Source organism: Chanodichthys erythropterus, chromosome 20 (genome assembly GCF_024489055.1).
Source record: "Chanodichthys erythropterus isolate Z2021 chromosome 20, ASM2448905v1, whole genome shotgun sequence".
Lineage (NCBI taxonomy): Eukaryota > Metazoa > Chordata > Actinopteri > Cypriniformes > Xenocyprididae > Chanodichthys > Chanodichthys erythropterus.
The window spans coordinates 9,659,167-9,678,369 of record NC_090240.1 but is presented as its reverse complement, the minus strand read 5'-3'; the positions used below and the strand labels follow the sequence as shown (position 1 = coordinate 9,678,369).

Below are 19,203 nucleotides of genomic sequence, written 5' to 3'. Positions count from 1 at the left end.
GATAAAGAACCAACCGTTTTGAATGAGGATCTGAGAGCGAGTGAAACGTCCATGAATGGCTGCCATGTGCAAAGGGCTTTTCCCTTCTTTGCTCTGCAAAGAAAAAAAAAAAAACATCCAACTTAAAAGAACAAACAAAACAAAAACACAGTTCTGATTCTTGCTTAAAGCTTAAAAACCTGTGAAAGTATATATTATATATATATATATATATATATATATATATATATATATATATATATATATATAAAAAAAAGTAAAGTAAGTTTAGATCATCCAATCAGAGAGGGGTCTTAGTAAACCAGTCCCAATCCTATCCAGACCTGCATGTTGACATCAGCACCATTGTTGACCAGGAGTTCCAGGCAAAGAGCCCCATTGGTGGACACGGCAGCCAGGTGCAAGGGCGTGTAGCCGCGGTGGTTGGGCTGGTTGACATTGGCCCCACGGTTCACCAGCTCGTTGGCTACGGCTTCCTGCCCAGTGTAGCAGGCCACATGGAGAGCAGTGTTTCCAAAGGCATTAGGCTCATCAATCTGAGAAACAGACACCATGGCATAAAACATCCTGTAAACCGATGATCAACCATTATTCTCTTCCAGGAACAGACTAAAAATATTGATGACTCATCCTTAGGGCTGGGTATCGTTCAAAAATGTTCGATACCGAGACAATACCGATACCTTGACTTCGATACCGATACCTAAACGATACCTTTTTCGGTACCAGTTTTATAAAATATGTTTAAACAAGATTACATAACCTCAAAAAAATCTTTGGTTTTATATTTTAACTTTGTTGACTTTTTTTCAGACTCAAAGACTCATCTCCTGAGCCACTGCGGGGAATAAAAAAAGCACAAATTAAAAAAATTTACCCAACACAATAAATCAGTGCAAATAGTTTTAATAAAGTTTAGTTTTCAATGCAAAAATTAAGTATGTGAGGCTCTTTTTAAATCACTCAGCAATTGTTCTTCAAAAAATTAATTATTATTAACAAGATCAAAGCGGAAGTAAGAGTGACGCAAGTTCGTTGCGTCTTACCGTGAAATAAGAGTTCTGTGTCTTTATTAAAATCAACACATTAATGATTCATCTCTCATCCACCCGCAATAAATTTGAATGTTATTTTTTTTTTTTTTATTACTTGGCCCGACCCGCAAATTATCCGCAGTATCAGGAGGACGCTGATACCTCTTTTTCAGCAGAATTGTTCGCGTTCTGGAGCCAGAGGCAGAGTCATGAACCGGTCGCGTGTTTCCATAGACTTGAGGGACGAACGCTGATGTAAAGCTGCTGTGTGTTGTACCTTAGACTACAAAAAACATTGCGCGTTCCGCTGTTTCTGCAGGCAGTGCGACACTTTTGTTTTCTGTTAACAGTATCTGTAGTGAACCGGCTGCTCACATAAACAGCCGTTTCTCACCCGTCCATTCGGAGATAAACTGAAAACGAAACCGTTGATTCAATCGCCCTCTCGCACATAGGATCTCTCTCGCGCGTATAGTTTTATATATTTAGATATAAATAACAATGTAGCGCAACGTTACTTGCTCCTCAACGAGACAGCGAAAGCATTTCTCCGCCCCTCTACTCGGCTCCATTCTGAGGTACCGAAATTTGGTACCGAATGACAAGACACTTTTCGATACTCGGTAGTATCGAGGCAGTTCGATCGGTACCTAAAAAGTATCGAGTTCGGTACCCAGCCCTACTCATCCTGCACTACACAGATTTTTACAACCACCTAGCAAGTAGAAAATCATGGGTCATGACTGTGACATAACCAGTGTTGGGGGTAAAATATTACAAGTAATATGTAAGTATTATTACAAGTATATGTGAAATAATACAAAAATACTTTATGTATTTATTAACCTATGCCTTTGCTGCTGACCTTTGATTATCTAATTCAACCATAATAAGCAAAAATTACATTAGATAAACATCAAATTTGTGTTTCATTTTTGTTTTTATTGCTGAAGAGTGCTGAACTTTCTTCTCCAGAAAGCAACGTAACATTACTTTACCTAAAAAGTAACACAATTAGCTACTATTTTTGGAAGTAACACAATTTTGTAATGCATTACTTTTAAAAGTAACTTTCCCCAACACTGGACATAACTAATTTGTACTGATCCTTATGTATTTATTATTTTTAATTGACAAGTCATTTGGTTACCTGCCAAATTATTTATATTCATGGTAGCTTGTTTCAGCCACAGAATACAAAAAATACAAAAGGTAATTTACTTTTTATCTCACAATTCTGACTTATTTTCCTTGCAACTGCGAGTTTACACCTTGCAATTCTTACTTTATTTCTCAGAATTGCAAGATATAAACTCACGATTGCAAGTTATAAAGTCAGGATTGCGGGATACAGGCCTGGTTTCACAGACAGGGCTTATATTTAGCCAAGATTAGCCCTTAGTTCAATTAGGACATTTAAGTAGCTTTTATAAACATGCGGAAAAAACAATACTGGTGTGCAGGGCTTGACATTAACACCTGCCAACCTGCCAAATGCGGGTAGATTTCAGCTGTGGCGGGTAAGACAGCCTCTCCCACTAGCCACTTTGGCTGGTTGAATATATTTCAGCCTACAGCCTAATCAAAGGTAGCCAAGCTTGTTGTAGCGCAAAATTACAATTCAATCACAATTTGTTATCGATGAACATGCAGTTAGTGAAGGTGGGATAGGCGGAATAGCGAGGAATGACACACAACAGAAGCTCTCTGGTCGCGCAGATGTCAAAATGTTCATCGTGTGGTGTATCTCGCATGAATACAGTCGGTTATGGCTTAAGTGGATGTAAACGGGTGGGTAAAAACTGGATGTGTGTCAGTATATTACGTCCATGCATTCAGCAGCCCAATTAAATACCTGTCTGTCATTAATGTTAATCCATCAGTTAAATAAATGTATACATTTTAAATAAACCTACTATATCTGAAAAAAAAAAAAAAAAGTTTATTTAGTTTACTATTGTATTGGTAACTTGCTTCCCCCCCCCCCCATTTTGTATAACCTAACAAAAATAACTTTACAAAAAATAAAATTATAAAATTTCTCATATTATGGTCATATTGCCCACCCATACATACCAGCTGATATACCATGTAGTTTTGATAAAGGTGGTCAATCTGCATCTGAAAGATTGAAAGCGTTTTAAATCTAGCTAAATCAAGTAAAATGACTCAAAATCAAGTAATTTAAGCATGCCAAAGTCAACTTTAATCGTATAAAATATAATTTCCCAATCAGCAAAATTGTGGCCAGTAAAAGTGCTGAGTGGCTAGTAACTTTGGAAAACCACTAGCCAGAGTGGCTGGTGAACAAAAAAGTTAATGTCAAGCCATGCTGCTGTGCATCTTGAGACAAAACAATGGCACTGAAATATTTTAAAGTCCCTGTAAAGTCAATTCTGAGAATTGTTTCTAAACACGTTATAAATGTTACAAATGTATTGCTGAAACACATTACAAAGACTGTGAATTGTGTAGTGCTAAATTGTGAAGTTAGAGCATTAAAGTTTTTCACCAATTCTCTGTTCAGGATTTTTTGGGCGGAGCTAAAATGGGGGTTTGATGACGCACTGGAGCCCCTGAGCATGGTGCCGCCCCTAACGCTCAATCTCGAGTTTCATTACCGTTAGTTATACAGCCCTTTACACATTTAGCTAGTAATGCCTTCGTCACGCAAATGCATATTACATGGTTGTTATAATATACAATACAGCTCAGTCTCCTTATTTAAATTTCCTAAAACGATGATATGAAGAAGGGGTGGATTAATTTTGTCTCCAAGTGATCGTTCTACACCGGATAGTTTTACAAACTTTCATCAGACAGCTGGGATTCACTGATAATCCGCTGTTTTTGGTGAATGGGGCTGAACAGATTATCTACCGCCTCTGCCTTCATCCTCCCATCCCACCGACAACCGATGATATGGGGCCAGACAGAGTCTCTCCCGTCCCGGCCTTTATCCTACCGTCTCGTGGCGCCGTCATTTGTCGACTCGAGAACAGTCGGTAGTACGTGCCCACTAATTGTGCCGTGTGTGCTTTTGTTATAATTGGTAGGTAGTCCACAGTAACTCTACTAAAATTTGCAACCCTCTAACGTGATTCTTTTGTTTATATGCATCAGTATGTTTGACTCATTTGACAAGTCAGTTGAGACGGCAGCTCTCGTGACATCCGACACGCCCCCAGCGCTTGAGAGCAGAGAATACTGCTAATTTTTTCGAGATTTTGATAACTTATTTCATTAACTTGCTGATTTTTTTTAATCATTTAAATTTGGCTGGGTGGTTAATAACACATTTTTCTGCGGTGTGACAAACTCGGAACACATGCTTTAAAATGACTTTACAGGAACTTTAAGATATGTCAGTACAAGTTGCTTTCAGTTAAAACAGCTGAAACATGCAGTTTAGTCTGGGACTAAGCTTAAGCCTTGTCTGTGAAACCAGGGAATAAACTTGCAATTCTGAGAAAAAGTCGCAATCGTGAGAAAAGCCCTGCTGCTGACCTCGGCTCCATTGCGTAACAGGTACTTGACCACATCGACGTGGCCACTGGCAGCAGCAGCGTGGAGAGGGGTGTATCCCCGCTTATCCTTACAGCCCTTATCCGAGCCCTGAGACACCAGCAGCTTAACCACCTCCAGATGTCCTGAGAGAAACAATCAGGTTAATTTTACTTGAAATAACAGGAATCACCACTAAGTAGCAAAAGATGCTGAAACAATCTAACACAAGGAAAATTACTTTTCAGCTACGGAAAACAAGTAAAACAATTCAAGATGATCCAAATATGTACTTACCAAGGTAAGCTGCCCAATGAATTGGCTGCCTGTCCTTCTTGTCACTGGCACTCAGATTTGCTCCCTTGTTCAGCAGCAATTTAACCATCTAGTTGGCAGCAAAAGCACAAAGTCAGATTGTATAATCAAAACCCATCTAGGCATTAGAGGCACCCATGAGAAACTAATAATAATAAAAAAAAAAGCAAAGTCACAATTTTAACACATACAGGCCTAGATGTAAAACCAACTGCCACTAGGGTAGTTAAATGTACTGGTACTTTAGTACCATGTTGACTAATTTTTATTGTAATGATACTAGTTTTTGCAGTATTCAGTACTAAATGTACTAAAAGCTCTAAAAGCATTCTCATATCATCAATCGATAAAATTTTTACAAAACTTATAACATTTAAATTGTTTAATATATTAAATATTTATAATTATACGTTAATTTATATAGCACTTTCATAATACATATTGTTTCAAAGCAGTTTTACAGAAAATTATTAAATGTTACAATCAGGAAGTATTCTATTATCAGCTAGAGATGAGGGGGTCAAATTAATGTCCAAATGGCAGTAATATACAGTTATAAGATAATACATGTTATGTGGTTAGTTAACGTTATGTATTCAGTTAGGCAGACATAATGAACATGGCAGCAAAAATATACTAAAAAATTAAACTATTGTGATTGTGCACAAAATTGGTAATTTTCTCAAATATTATAGATATTTAATAATAAAAATATACAAATATTACAAAATATTTAAATTATTGTGAACAAAATATGCGGTTATCTTGAATAATTGCGATCAGTAGATTAATAAAAATAGACAGGCCTAAAATTGTAAAAAAATACTGGCAACTACTACTGAAATTTTGTATTGTGTCATCTAAATGAACATTTCCAAATGAGGACCAAATGCAGCGAAGGTAAACCTAAGGAACCTAAAACGTCTACAAAGAGACACGTCAAAACTGAAGTATCTGTATTTGCTCTAATAGCAATTTGCACTTTCACAGCTTTGTGGAGTGCTGAAATAAAGATGTTGAGGGCTGATGTGGCCCACCGTCTTTTAATTCACGCAAGTGCATTTGATGACTAATTCCACCCTACCTCCTGGTATCCACTCTGAGCAGCATGATGAAGGGGCGATCTGCCCGTACGGTCAGCCATATTCATGCTGGTCACATGGGGCAGCAGGGTCTCGACACAACGCGTGGCTCGGTTGGCTGCCGCAATGTGCAGTGGTGTCTGCCAGAACTTATCCCGTACGGTCACGTCAGCTCCCTTCCTCAGCAGCAGCCCCACAGCCCTCTGGGTAAAAAACAAACAAAACAATTCATGAATCATATTAAACTGCTAAAATGCTAAACAATGGCATGAGTAAGCCGTTACGCAGACTGAGACTCCACTCAGGCATGTAAGGCTATGTTCAGACTGCAGGCAAAGCAGACTTTTTCTCAAACTAGATCTTTTCGAGCTGTTGTGTAGAACTTCTCTGTCGCACAACAAAAACTTGGCAACGGAGGAGACTGATGTATGTGTATGAATGTATGAATACTTCCGGCATCTCCGACAGCCAGAGAATCTAGACTGAGATGAATCTGTAAAATCTGATTGGGATCGCATTTCAAATCACCTCCAAAAGTGGTTTGAAAAAAATCTGATGTGTTTTTTTGCTGTCCAGACATTCAAAAACTCATGTGGATAAAACCTGTATATGCAAAAAAAAAAATCTAATGAATATAGCCTAAATCACACAGGCTGCTTACCTCATTTCTGGAAGCAGCCGCTCTGTGCAGTGGTGTTAGCCACACATGGTCCTTTGCATTGACATTCGCACCTATGCAGAAAAAAAAAAAAAGAATGAAGATTTTAAAAAGTGACAGATTATTTTTGTCAATTAAAAAAAAAAAAAAAAAAAAAAAATAGTAAAAAGTCTTTTTATATTGTAAATCCATTCATGGCTAAATGGCATTGTGACATGCAGCAATAGCTTTGACAATTTACACAATAGTAAAAACATTATAAACAATTTTTTTTTTATCTAAACACTGAAGTGTGTAATTTCCATCAGCAAATGAAATTGCAAAAATTATTGTTTCCAAACAGGTCACAAATTCACACCACTGGTTGAGCCAAGGTTGCAAATGTCTCCTACTGCTACTGCGGAGACATCCAGACACAAAGATTCTACTGCTAATGGAAAGTTACAATTTTTAATTTGTGCTAAACCCTCAAGCTTTTGTTTTGACAAAATATTGGTAAAATGCTGTAAACTTCTGTCTACAAATTGTTAGATATTATGTGAATGTAAATAGTGAACAGTGCAGATTGAATTCCCAAATAAACGTTAATCACAGTGTTTGCAGAAATTGAGTTTTTGTGAAGCAGCATTTACTTTGAACACAATATTATAAACTGCATACGTGTAAAAGCCGATCTTCAGTCTGAAACACACCGTGATTATATACTTAATTAAACCACAGCCTTTGATTTGATAGTCACAATTTGATAAGATACATAGCTATTTCAGTTTTTTGTGCAGCCCTAAATATATTTTAACTTGACATTGGATTTAAGGCCCCAATATACATTATCTCACAGAAGTGAGTACACCCCTCACATTTTTGTAAATATTTTATTATACATCAGCCTGTCAGTGCTCAGACCATACGCCACACACTGCATCAAATTCGTCTGCATGGCTGTCGTCCCAGAAGGAAGCCTCTTCTAAAGATGATACAAAAGAAAGCCCGCAAACAGATTGCTGAAGACAAGCAGACTAAGGACATGGATTACTGGAACCATGTCCTGTGGTCTGATGAGACCAAGATAAACTTATTTGGTTCAGATGGTGTCAAGCGCGTTTGGCGGCAACCAGGTGAGGAGTACAAAGACAATTGTGTCTTGCCTACAGTCAAGCATGGTGGTGGGAGTGTCATGGTCTGGGGCTGCATGAGTGCTGCCGGCAACTGGAGAGCTACAGTTCATTGAGGGAACCATGAATGAGCAGAGCATGATCCCCTCCCTTCAGAGACTGGGCCGCAGGGCAGTATTACAACATGATAACGACCCCAAACACACCTCCAAGACGACCACTGCTTTGCTAAAGAAGCTGAGGGTAAAGATGATGGACTGGCCAAGCATGTCTCCAGGCCTAAACCCTATTGAGCATCTGTGAGGCATCCTCAAACGGAAGGTGGAGGAGCGCAAGGTCTCTAACATCCACCAGCTCCGTGATGTCATCATGGAGGAGTGGAAGAGGACTCCAGTGGCAACCTGTGAAGCTCTGGTGAACTCCATGTCCAAGAGGGTTAAGGCAGTGCTGGAAAATAATGGTGGCCACACAAAATATTGACACTTTGGGCCCAATTTGGACATTTTCACTTAGGGTTGTACTCACTTTTGTGGCCAACGGTTTAGACATTAATGACTGTGTGTTGAGATACTTTGAGGGGACAGCAAATTTACACTGTTATACAAGCTGTACACTCACTACTTTACATTGTAGCAAAGTGTCATTTCTTCCGTGTTATCACATGAAAAGATATAGATATTTACAAAAATGTGAGGGGTGTACAAACTTCTGTGAGATACTGTACTTCAAGTGAAAGACTGGTCTGACATAATTTTGAACAAAATCAAGCGAAAACAAAGCTCATTTGGAGTTCGAAACCGCTTGCTTCGGCTGGTATACACCTGTGAACTGTTGCGATTACATAATTGGTAGGTGTGGCACTGAAGCTCCACCTTCTTTGACAAATCTTCTTCGGTTAATTTCTTCTGTTCAGTACGTCGAGGTCATATGCGAGTAAAATATGCATGCATCTATTACAATTGTATTGATAATAGCAAACTGAACACTACTTACCATTAATACAACTTCTGGTTATGCATGGTTTTGGTGAGTGCTTTGTAATTTAAAACCACAGATTCAGATTTCTCCACAAATGCTAATTCATATAGACAGACTGCAAAGAACAAGCCTTTTTCATCTTTGAAATGACTAAACACTGCAAACAGACAGCAGCTATGTAGTTTCAACTGCTTTACATTAAGAAAACTGGTAAAACCTTATAAAGCTTCACTGGAAAGCTGAATACAAATGATGTTAAATGTTTACTTTGCATTGTAGCACAAAGGTTGCACAGACTGCATTTATTCACAAACAATATGGTCAAGAATCATATTTGGATTTATTACAGTAGCAGCGATCGAGTACTTGAGCACTTGACCGTGATAGCAACAGCGACGATTGATCATGTAAATGATAATCAAAATTATTATTTTTTTTCTCCTGATTGGTTATAGCGGCACTTTGGGCGGCGCCCTGAGCTCTGATTGTTTAACTTTCCACAGCATGGTCAAAAGACCCGAGAAGAGAGAGAATGGCCTCGAAGTCACGTAGTGATGTCTGGCTCCACTTTGACAAGATACATGAAAATACAGTTCAAGTGCCAAACTGTCACACAAATCTACAACAAATACAATGCGCTATCACATAACATTTGTAAATAATATGTCTGGCGATAAAAGAGCGGCAACGCAGACGAGCATTGCATTATTTGCCGTAAGACCAACGCAGGCAGGACCGAGAAGATGACACAGCTAATAGCTAAAATGATAGTGAAAGATTTGCTGCCCATTAGTTTCGTCGACGGAGCAGGATTTAAAGATTTCAAGCATTACGTTGAGCCCCAGATTTTTATCTTGTGCTGAAAATATCCTTTAAATTTTATTCATCATTAATTCAGCAATAATCAGTGATTTTCACACTGTAAAATAACATTTTGGTTGATCAGAAAGTGCAAACTGAATCCAAAATATTGCTAAAATATTAGAATAAATAGACACTAATGTAGCCCAATAGAATGTGAATTTGTTGTGCTTTTGTTGGCTGCGTTTTTAAAGCGCAATCGGAGTTACACTTTGTCAAACTCACGTTTGCATTCGCAAACTTTTTGCAGATGAACGTTTTAATAGCTACATCTGATTAATCTAATACAGGATGCGTTGGGATATCAACATGTATTAACACGCTGCAAATCAGTGTTTAGTTTCATGCTCAAATGCAATGCCCGATATCAGAGTTATTTGAGATGATCATATTGCTTTTAGATGTTTCTTTAAAAAAAAAAAAATAAATAAATAAAAATACTGATGTTATAATAATACAGAAGTGCTTTTTTTGTCATATTTGTTCAATTGGCGCATTCGTAAAATTCGTATGGCTTCGAAAACACGCAGGCGATTTATGGAATCACTTAATAATGTAGATAAAAATATAGCACAAATCTGCCATAAACAGAGAACTTAATAGAAATCTATAGTAAATTCTGTCCTTGTTTTAGCGCGCAATCATGAAAGTGCACCACGACAGGAGCTCTCTCTCACTCTCGCTATAGCGCGTAAGTTCACTGGCATTTGCATCCTTTTGTGCAGATACAAGTTGTAATGTTACGACTATGTTATGTATCCAAGTTATCTGATTAAAATCATAGGATTTGTCATAGAACGGGCTTCAGTTTATTGGCATAAAGTCACTCAACTCAGGCAGCTATTCCTTCTTTATTAATAACATTGCTGCATCATAATCATAATCTAACAGTGTTCTAATTACATGTTCATGTTTTCATAGACAGGTTTTTTAATATTCATAACGGTCTTCAGATATTTTCATTATCTCCATGATGACCATGCCCCAACCCCCGCACATGCCCCACCCCCCAATTACTTGTTTTTGAAACCTATCAATGATCAAAATGAAAAATTGCCAAAAATGCCCATCCCTACACAAGGCCTATGATCAGATGCTTTCTTAACAGCTGTTTGCTCACCAGCAAACTTTTGTTGTGCGTTTATTTTGTTATTGAGCTTGACCCGGGGCCTTAAATTAATTATTAGCTTTTCATCAACTCTCAACCTTGAAATAGACTGAATATGGGCCATAAATGTTACTATTTTGTGCATTGCAGCAAGGCTTGAATTCTGTATTGAACAATCAGTATGAGACCAGAATTATCTGTTTTATCAATAAAAACATAACTACATGTGGTGGCAGCAGTGCCGTATAACTTCATACCTGCACTGATGAGAAGATCCATTATATGAACGTCCCCCAGCCAGGCAGCAGCATGAAGAGGTGTGCGGCGCTCTTGGTCCTGACACGAGAATGGAGAAAAAAAGGTCAACAGATTTGTTTTTAACTTTCCTTTCCACAATGTCAATTTTTTATAGGCCAGCATAGCCCATATGTACAGTCATCCATAAAATCTGTCCGTTCATACTGAATTGTTACACCATCACACATGCAGATGATACATATAATTTATGCCCACACTAATATATGCAATTCAAAACATACCAGTGCATTGACTTCATCTTTCTTGTGCAAAAATAACTTCACTTCATCAGTATTTCGGTTAAATATGGCCTGGACCAGAGGCGGCTGGAGGAGGAAAAAAGGTGGATGTTATGATACTGCTATGAAACATGACAACAAAATGTAAACCCTTTGTTTGGGCAACTTATAGTTGCAATGCATAATTATGAGTGTCAAATGTGAGGTGTATAAGTGTATAATTATAATCAACTATGATTTTCACTGAATATCATTAACAAGCTGCAGCAAAATAACACACATTGCTATTTTATCTACGTAGATGCGATAAATATGCGTAAAATATTGTTATATAAAGAAATGTATTAAAAAAAAGCCGGAGTATTTGTTAAATAGGTTCATACACATGTGCGTTTTAAAAATATAAACACACAATAGATGTTTTCCTATGCGGCTGGCTGACACCCAGCTCATTAGGCTAGTTGGCTGGCTAACGTCTGGGCGTGATAGAAGGGTTATTTTTCATTTTAAACCTCTCTTAGATATCCCTACCCTCATTATATAGTAAACCCGTGATGTTTTCACCAAAATTAATAACAAAAACACACGTTTTAATGCGAGAACTATGAGGGAAATGGGATAATCCATCGTCGGAGAGCTAGCTAACATATCAGGCACTGCATACAAGCGCAGAAAGCGAACAACAAACTGCTTGATTTACGCCACTCGTGGAGTTTCAATATCCCTCACCTGGTCTGAAATATTGAGTACCCCCATCTCCCTGTGTCAGTCGGGCCGAAAGTCCCTCATCAGTAAGGAATCGAGGCTGGGAAACCAAGACTACAATCTCGTGTTGCGATTATAGACGTGATGAGTGCGTCTTTAGCTGGTGAGGCAGTTGAAAATAGCGACACCAGCGTGATGGCCGCCTGCTGCACCAACTTTCAAAATAAATGCCTATGAGCTAAACCTAGCAAAGGACCCCCTTATAACATATACCCTCGGTTTCACAGACAAAGCTAGTCCTAGACTAAAATCAAAGACTATAGAATAACAAAAGGAACTTTGCTAAAATGCATGTTTGAGCTGTTTTAACTGAAAGCAACTTGTACTGACATATCTTTAAATATGTCACTGCACACCAGTAATGTTTTTTAGTGTATGTTTATAAAAGCTACTTAAATATCCTAAGTGAACTAATGGCGCATTCAAGTCATGTCGGAAAGATCGTATTTATGAGCAGAACTGACATGAACGCCACCACAATGTCGTAAATACCAGTGGGAATCTCTTAATTTTCTCCGAACTGTACGAGTTTGGGGGCGTGTCAGTCAGAAACATAGTGAAATACCACAATACTTACAGGTATTTAGCAGTGACATTGTCAGGCTTTTCTGTTTACAACGAAGTAAGCTGATTACCAGCAAAAAATACGATAGCATCACAATATAAAAATGTAATATGTAACAATAAAGTTTACAAAAAAAAAAACAACAACATACAACTAATGCACATTCTTTGCTCTACATTTGTCTAGAAGCTGAAATGTTGTTATTTTGTGTAATTAATTAAGAGAAGGCACACCGCCATCATACTCCGACGAAAGTGACTTAACGCACTTACAGTCATACACACGACTTCCCACCTCGTAAATACGAACTTCCCAGGAGGACTTGAACGCACCTTAAGGCCTAATCCTGGTTTAGGCTAAGCCTGTGAAACCGGGCCATAAAGTTTACTAAAATATAAAGTTAGTTATATATTTCATGTATAAAAATCCCTTTATCTTGTGCATGACTAGCTTGATATTGTACTAGAAAATACTCAATAAATTAATAATTTAATTTTAACTTAAGTTAAATTAATCATTTTTCTACTGACTATTAGACACTGTAAGGAAAGTTACCTTTAAGAGTAATGCATTACAATGTGTTACTTCCTAAAAAGTAACTAATTGCATTACTTAGTTTTATGGAAAGTAATGTCTTGCGTTACTTTTGCGTTGCTTTTTCCAACCTGGGCTGGGCTTGCTTGTTTGTTTTTTAATAAAAAAAGTTATAATTTGGCAAATATAAAGGCCCTTTCACACCAAAAATGAAATGAATAAGCCTCAGGCTGAAGGAAACGCAAATTAATGCCTGTACAGTAGAGGGCGCAGCTCAAACAAACCTTTCAGCTACGCTGCCATTCTGGATTAAAGAAGAATGTTTTTTTTTTCTTCTTTTTTTTATATAGTGGGCAGAAGAAGAAATTTCAACACTCTTCATCAATAAAACCAAAAATGAAACACAAATGTGATGTTTTGTGCATTTTGGCCAATCATTTACATGACAACGGTGTTTTGGGTACCTGAAAATGTTTTTTTTTTCGAAAATGGAGTTAGAAGTTTAAGTTTTTGAAAATGATACCATTATCATCTCCATGTAAACCACAAAACCATAAATTTGTGAAAATGGTGACGTCATGTGCATGCATATTATGAGTTCAGTGTACAGGCGTGTGGTGTTTCTTTACAAAGTGACTTTGCCAACTACTTGCCTGGAATGCATAATACAGCATTTTTAGTCATTTTCGCAGATCCTTGTGAACAGGGATCGTTTTGACAACGTTGTCAACTGTACACTAACAAAGCAAAGGAAAAACGTTTACATTTTTAGTACATCGTTGCCATGTAACCATTCCCTTAGTCTAGAACTACATTACCTTATGTTTACACAGCCCACACAACACCTCTGCACCTTACTTCCGATTTCTCTCAACATTGGGGACTGGAGAGGTGTCAGTCAAAAAATAGGAAAAGTAATTTACATAATTTACATTACTTGTACAACACTGCTATTAGAGTATAAGCATTTTTACAGCGCTAAGTTAAGTTAAGGCTGCTCTGTGCCTGCTCAAAATTCACGTAATGCCACATAAAAGCCATAAAATATGTCTGCTCTGACCTCCCATAGCCCTTAGTATAAAGGTTAAAATTGCTGTGTAAATGGATTTATGCCACCTCTGAGCAACATTAAACAGTCTGTGTAAAAACACATAATTGCAACTTCAGAAGCTCTTCTGTTCCACCTTTGCATTGTAGCATTAGATGTATAAACCTGAAAAGAAACAATTGAAGTATTTTTTAACAATACATTTTTCCAGCACAAAACTATGGATGAAATTATAATGAAGTATACTCATAATATCAAGATTTCTAGTCTTTAGAAAGCAGAATGACACACTAAATAATATAAAAATTGATTGTATAAAAATCTTTTAATGCAGATAATGATAACTAAAAATATTTTAGGCCTACTGAACAACTGATGAGACTTTACAGTAGATGTTCAATACCGGTTCAACAGGATGAGGCGCATGAGTTCATGTGTAAAATGCCCTCTTCTATTCAAACAAATAAAATAAATTAGCATACATTACAAACCTTTATCGGCTATCATTTAACAGTTAGAATTTTAGAATGTTCAAGATAGTTTTAGGATCATGCTTTTTTAAACATGAATGTTGGAGAAACACTTCCCATATGGTTGTTGTTCAAGTAAAAGTTCATGTATCCAAACTATTGTTTATTTTGAAGCAATTATAAATATGCATATGTATTAAACGTTATTTTTTCAACGTTTATGAGTACAATGGCATATAGACGATATCAAAGATAACACAAAATTCTTTTCATTTTTCATTCATTTTTTTTTTTTTTACTCCATACTGTCTGTAACTTTTATTTTGGAAACAGCGAAACAACAACCTTCCGGTGGCCCTGTTGGAAATTCTGATAGGGTTGCCATTTTCACTCAATGTATAAAAAAATATAAATACAATCTTTAGGAAACGCAGAAATGAGAAATGAGTTTATTTGCGAATGCTAAACAACAGAGGAAAAAGCAATAGAGTAAAAATGGCAGACTCTGTAATGATGGGGAGCGCATCTTTAAACTCCGGAAGCGTAAATATCTCCTTTCATTTCTCTTGCCTGCAGCCTGCTAGCTTAGCCAAACAACAATAACTTTATGACTTTGTTCAAATATAAGGCACTTTTAAGCGCAAATGTGTCCTATATTTAAAAGTAGACACTGTTTCAAAAGCACGTTTTACTATGTTATGCATGAAATAGAAACGGTCAGTAAATGTGCTGAGGTATCTAGTAACAGTTCAGTGCCTGTTAGCATAAAGTCTCAAACTTAGTGGTCTTGATTCATATCCCCAGAAATGCTGTTGGAATACACACCCAAAAATGTTTAACTTGTCTGACCAGGCTGGAAGACCAGCAAGATCTTAGGCTGGTTTAATCTTTTTGATTCGAACCATAAATGGCAGGAGCCAACATTTGGTTTTGAGATGGCCAAACAATTGCCTTATAGTTTTTAATGCAGATAAGTTAAAAAAAAAATTGCATTGGACATCCTGCTCTTTAATAATCTGCTCTTATAATAATTGCAGCGCTCTGGAAGCAGTAAGACCAGCACAAGTCCTACAGAAAACTATCAGCTGGCCCGGAGACGCACACTGCAGGTGGTGGTCAGCTCTCTGCTGACAGAGTGTGGCTTTGAGAGCGCTGAGAAAGCTGCGGTGGAGACACTCACTGAGATGATGCAGAGCTGTGAGTCCTTCATTTACCTTTTTCCAGGTCACCTGTGAGGCTTGTGATATGTTTAAAAGCTTGGACACTCTGTCAGATCATCCTTGGAGGTATAGCTGGGTTCACACTGTATGATTTTGGCCACTATTTGTTATTCTGAGACAAATATTGTGAATCCTAAAAGATTCTTGTGATCGTAGGCCAAAATCTGAAGTCTTTGAACGCTTATTTGACGTTCGCCGACAGCTGATTAATGACCATTACGATCAAATTTTACCTCAGATGAAATTCTGGTTGTGTCAGTCATGCAGTGTGGCCTCTCCCATGACAACCGTCAAAAAAAAAGAGTGCAGAACCTGATGACCTAATTAATACGACAACAACAATCCACTACTTGGTCCACACATAAGTCTTCATTTTTTCCAGCTTTTGTTTTTAAGAAAAGCCACAATCAAAAATAATGCTAGAGATTGTATTTGTTTGCTAGCCATCATTTCTGTCCGGCATGTAAATGCAGTTCACATCTCGGAAAGCGTCGTGAATGGATTGCTATAAAATTCTTTTTGTGTGCGACTTCCTGAAGTTCCTGAAATTTCTTTTACTAACAAAAAGTAATCCTGCAAACTCCATGATATTTTAATTACATTGTAAATGCCATGATACAAATAATATATATACAAAATAAAATAATATCATGGAATTTGATTTGCAGGGTTATTTTTTGTTCGTTACATTCTTAAATAAATGTTTAAACTTTTTATTTTTTATTTATTTTTCTTGTTTTTTTTGTTAATTAATTATATATTAATTATAAAATAATTATACTGTTAGTATACTATTAGTATGAATTATATTATTAGTATTACATATAAACATATCGTGTTCATTTTAAGTTTTATTTCAAATAGTTTATTTTATGTTACTATATTAAGAGTCTCATTGTCTTGTGATAGATATCACTGAGGTTGGACGTTGTGCGAAGGCAAACTGTGAGCACACAGCTAGAAGCACCCCTACACTCTCTGATGTGGTCATCACTCTGGTCGAAATGGGTTGGTTCCCCTTTTATCGATATATAGTTAAAGTATAATAGATTTCACTTCTTTACAGAGACCTTAATGGGACATTTGCAAAAATAAAAAATGTACAGACTTTAGCATGCTCATGTGAAACTATTACAATTTCCAGTTTATGTACAGTATACCGTTACCTATTTCCTTTGTGCATCACTGCCATTTTACTATGAAGAAAACGAGAGTATGAATGCGCATGAATTAATAAAGATTGCAAAACAATTTGCTCAATTTTGCTTTTATTAGGGCAGTATACCTCTAATTTCACGGTCTTATATCATATCCGCTTATCCTCTGTGACGGCCCAGAAACGGGCTGATGGTGCAATACGGCTGTGCTCATTAGGCTGATAAAAAGTGCTTAAATTTTATATTTTGTTAGAGCAATTTTTCTAGTATAAGGCTGAATCCAGCTACTTATTTAGCGTGAGCCTCCCCTTTATATTCCGCAAAAAGTTGAAAAGTTTCTGAAAAGTTTCTCGCGCTCATGCAAAAGTCTGTGGGGTTTTTTTTTTGCAAAGGTACTTTTAGGAGCTCTGTACTTGTGTGGTTGAATCATTTTAGTGTTACTTTTTCACATTTGCAGGATTTAATGTGGATACTCTTCCAGTGTATGCCAAAAGATCCCAAAGGATGGTCATAACTGCACGTACGTGTACCGTTTTTCACTAATATATCCATTTATCTTATATAATTTGCTGTAACTGTTCCTTTTTAAATGTATAACACTTCTGCGTTGAACAGCTCCAGTAACAAATGCTCCAGTGGTCCCAAAAGCCCTCACGGCTGGACAGAAGCGCACTCATCCAACACACATCCCCAGCCACTTCCCAGAGTTCCCAGATCCTCATACATACATCAAAACACCAGTAAGTCCTCTATTGTTCACCTGTTGTCCTGTTATTGTGCGATCCTTCAGCATAATAACCGCTGATATTAAGAACATATCTCACTTTTGTGTGACCTTTTAGACCTTTCGAGAGCCTGTGTCAGATTACCAGGTGGTGAGAGAGAAGGCAGCATCACAAAGGAGAGATGTGGAGCGTGCTCTCACACGCTTCATGGCCAAGACCGGAGAGACACAAAGCCTTTTTAAGGACGACATCAGTGCATTTCCTTGTGAGTTTTTCTGTCCCAGATATAACCAGTGACCCATTTTACTTTGACTGACCTTTTGCCTTTCTAATGAATGTTTATTCATGTGATGTGTGTGTAATCAGTGATCGCTGCAAGGCCGAGCTCCATCCCTTACCTGAGTGCCCTGCTGCCCTCTGAACTAGAGCTACAGACACTGGAGGAGACAGATTCATCTGAGCAGGATGACCAGACAGACACCGAGAACAACCCCAGTCACAGTATCCAGGCAAGCATAAAGCTTTTTTTTTTTTTTTTTTTTTAAATATGAAAATATTGAAAATATTTGCATTTCTGTTGTTTTCTTTTATTGTAATGTTTAACATATATGTATGTAAAGTAAAATTTATTATATATATATATATATATATATAAATATAAAGTATGCACACACACATATGTAATGCATACTATTAGAATAAATAAGTACATTATTATTAATTTATAATATAAATAATAATTTACTTATCTTCTATAGTATACATAGTATAGTATACATCATTTAATATTTTATTTTTTTAAATAAATAATTAAATTCTTTTTCTTTGAATTTCTAGGATGACTCAGGCACAGATAAGGAGAACTCAGTGCTGCCACCAGGTGGTGTTGTGCCTACAGGGAAGGCCAATGAAGAAAACATGATTGACAACCCATATCTAAGGCCAGTCAAAAAGCCCAAAGTGAGAAGGAAAAAATGAAAATTGATATATTGACTCGACTACTTCTACATCAGCAGGTTATGATGAATGATGACTTCCTAGCACTTGCTAATCACATTGTGCCCCTTGAAGTAACAGCTAACATGAGGAGTCTTCAACAACTGCAATTTGGAAACACACGGGGGTCCGTCATGTTAATGACGTTTGATTCTTATGACAGACTGTTCTGTACATCTCAAAAATATTAGATGGAATTCACACAGGCAACCTTCCCTAAAGAGTAGCACCCCTTACAGTTGATTTTTGGCAGTGTGTTTTTGATCCCTTCCCTTGAAACATAATCTAGTTTTTACAGTTCTCCATACATCAGAAACATGACATTCTCTTTTGATTTGTGTGTATTTGTTACTCAATTGTGAATGATGGTAATGTCTTTTATTGTTTATTTTAAGGCATCCTTTCAAAAGGACAAGTTGAAAATTAAACCAGAATGTGGGGATAAAGTGAACATCTCCATTATGAACGTGTGTCCCGTGTCTTGTTACTTTACTCGCTAATACATTAGTTAAATTTTAAGTATGTACCTGAAATG

The 19,203-nt window shown here is 37.1% G+C and overlaps 2 protein-coding genes across 3 annotated transcripts in view; one reads left to right on the top strand and one right to left on the bottom strand.

The window, feature by feature from the left end:
* Positions 1–12,056, bottom strand: part of ankrd52a (ankyrin repeat domain 52a) — a 30,743-nt gene extending 18,687 nt beyond the window's left edge. Inside the window, exons 1-10 of one of the 2 annotated variants that reach the window (XM_067370372.1) lie at positions 11,918–12,056; positions 11,192–11,275; positions 10,910–10,988; positions 6,597–6,667; positions 5,938–6,138; positions 4,836–4,923; positions 4,542–4,684; positions 3,111–3,155; positions 324–536; positions 15–93 (exon numbers count right to left, since the gene is read on the bottom strand). In XM_067370372.1, the coding sequence (XP_067226473.1) occupies positions 15–93; positions 324–536; positions 3,111–3,155; positions 4,542–4,684; positions 4,836–4,923; positions 5,938–6,138; positions 6,597–6,667; positions 10,910–10,988; positions 11,192–11,275; positions 11,918–11,944 (1,030 nt within the window). In that variant the 5' untranslated portion in view covers positions 11,945–12,056. The remainder of the gene's footprint in view (positions 1–14; positions 94–323; positions 537–3,110; positions 3,156–4,541; positions 4,685–4,835; positions 4,924–5,937; positions 6,139–6,596; positions 6,668–10,909; positions 10,989–11,191; positions 11,276–11,917) is intronic. The other variant, XM_067370373.1, reaches the window with a different exon arrangement.
* A 2,855-nt stretch (positions 12,057–14,911) lies between these two features.
* taf8 (TAF8 RNA polymerase II, TATA box binding protein (TBP)-associated factor) lies at positions 14,912–19,096 on the top strand. Its single transcript, XM_067371255.1, has 8 exons — positions 14,912–15,113; positions 15,608–15,767; positions 16,700–16,798; positions 17,405–17,467; positions 17,563–17,687; positions 17,790–17,937; positions 18,039–18,181; positions 18,510–19,096. The coding sequence occupies exons 1-8, from the start codon at positions 15,030–15,032 to the stop codon at positions 18,648–18,650; spliced, it is 963 nt and encodes a 320-aa protein (XP_067227356.1). The 5' UTR covers positions 14,912–15,029; the 3' UTR covers positions 18,651–19,096.
* The last annotated feature ends 107 nt before the right edge of the window (positions 19,097–19,203 follow it).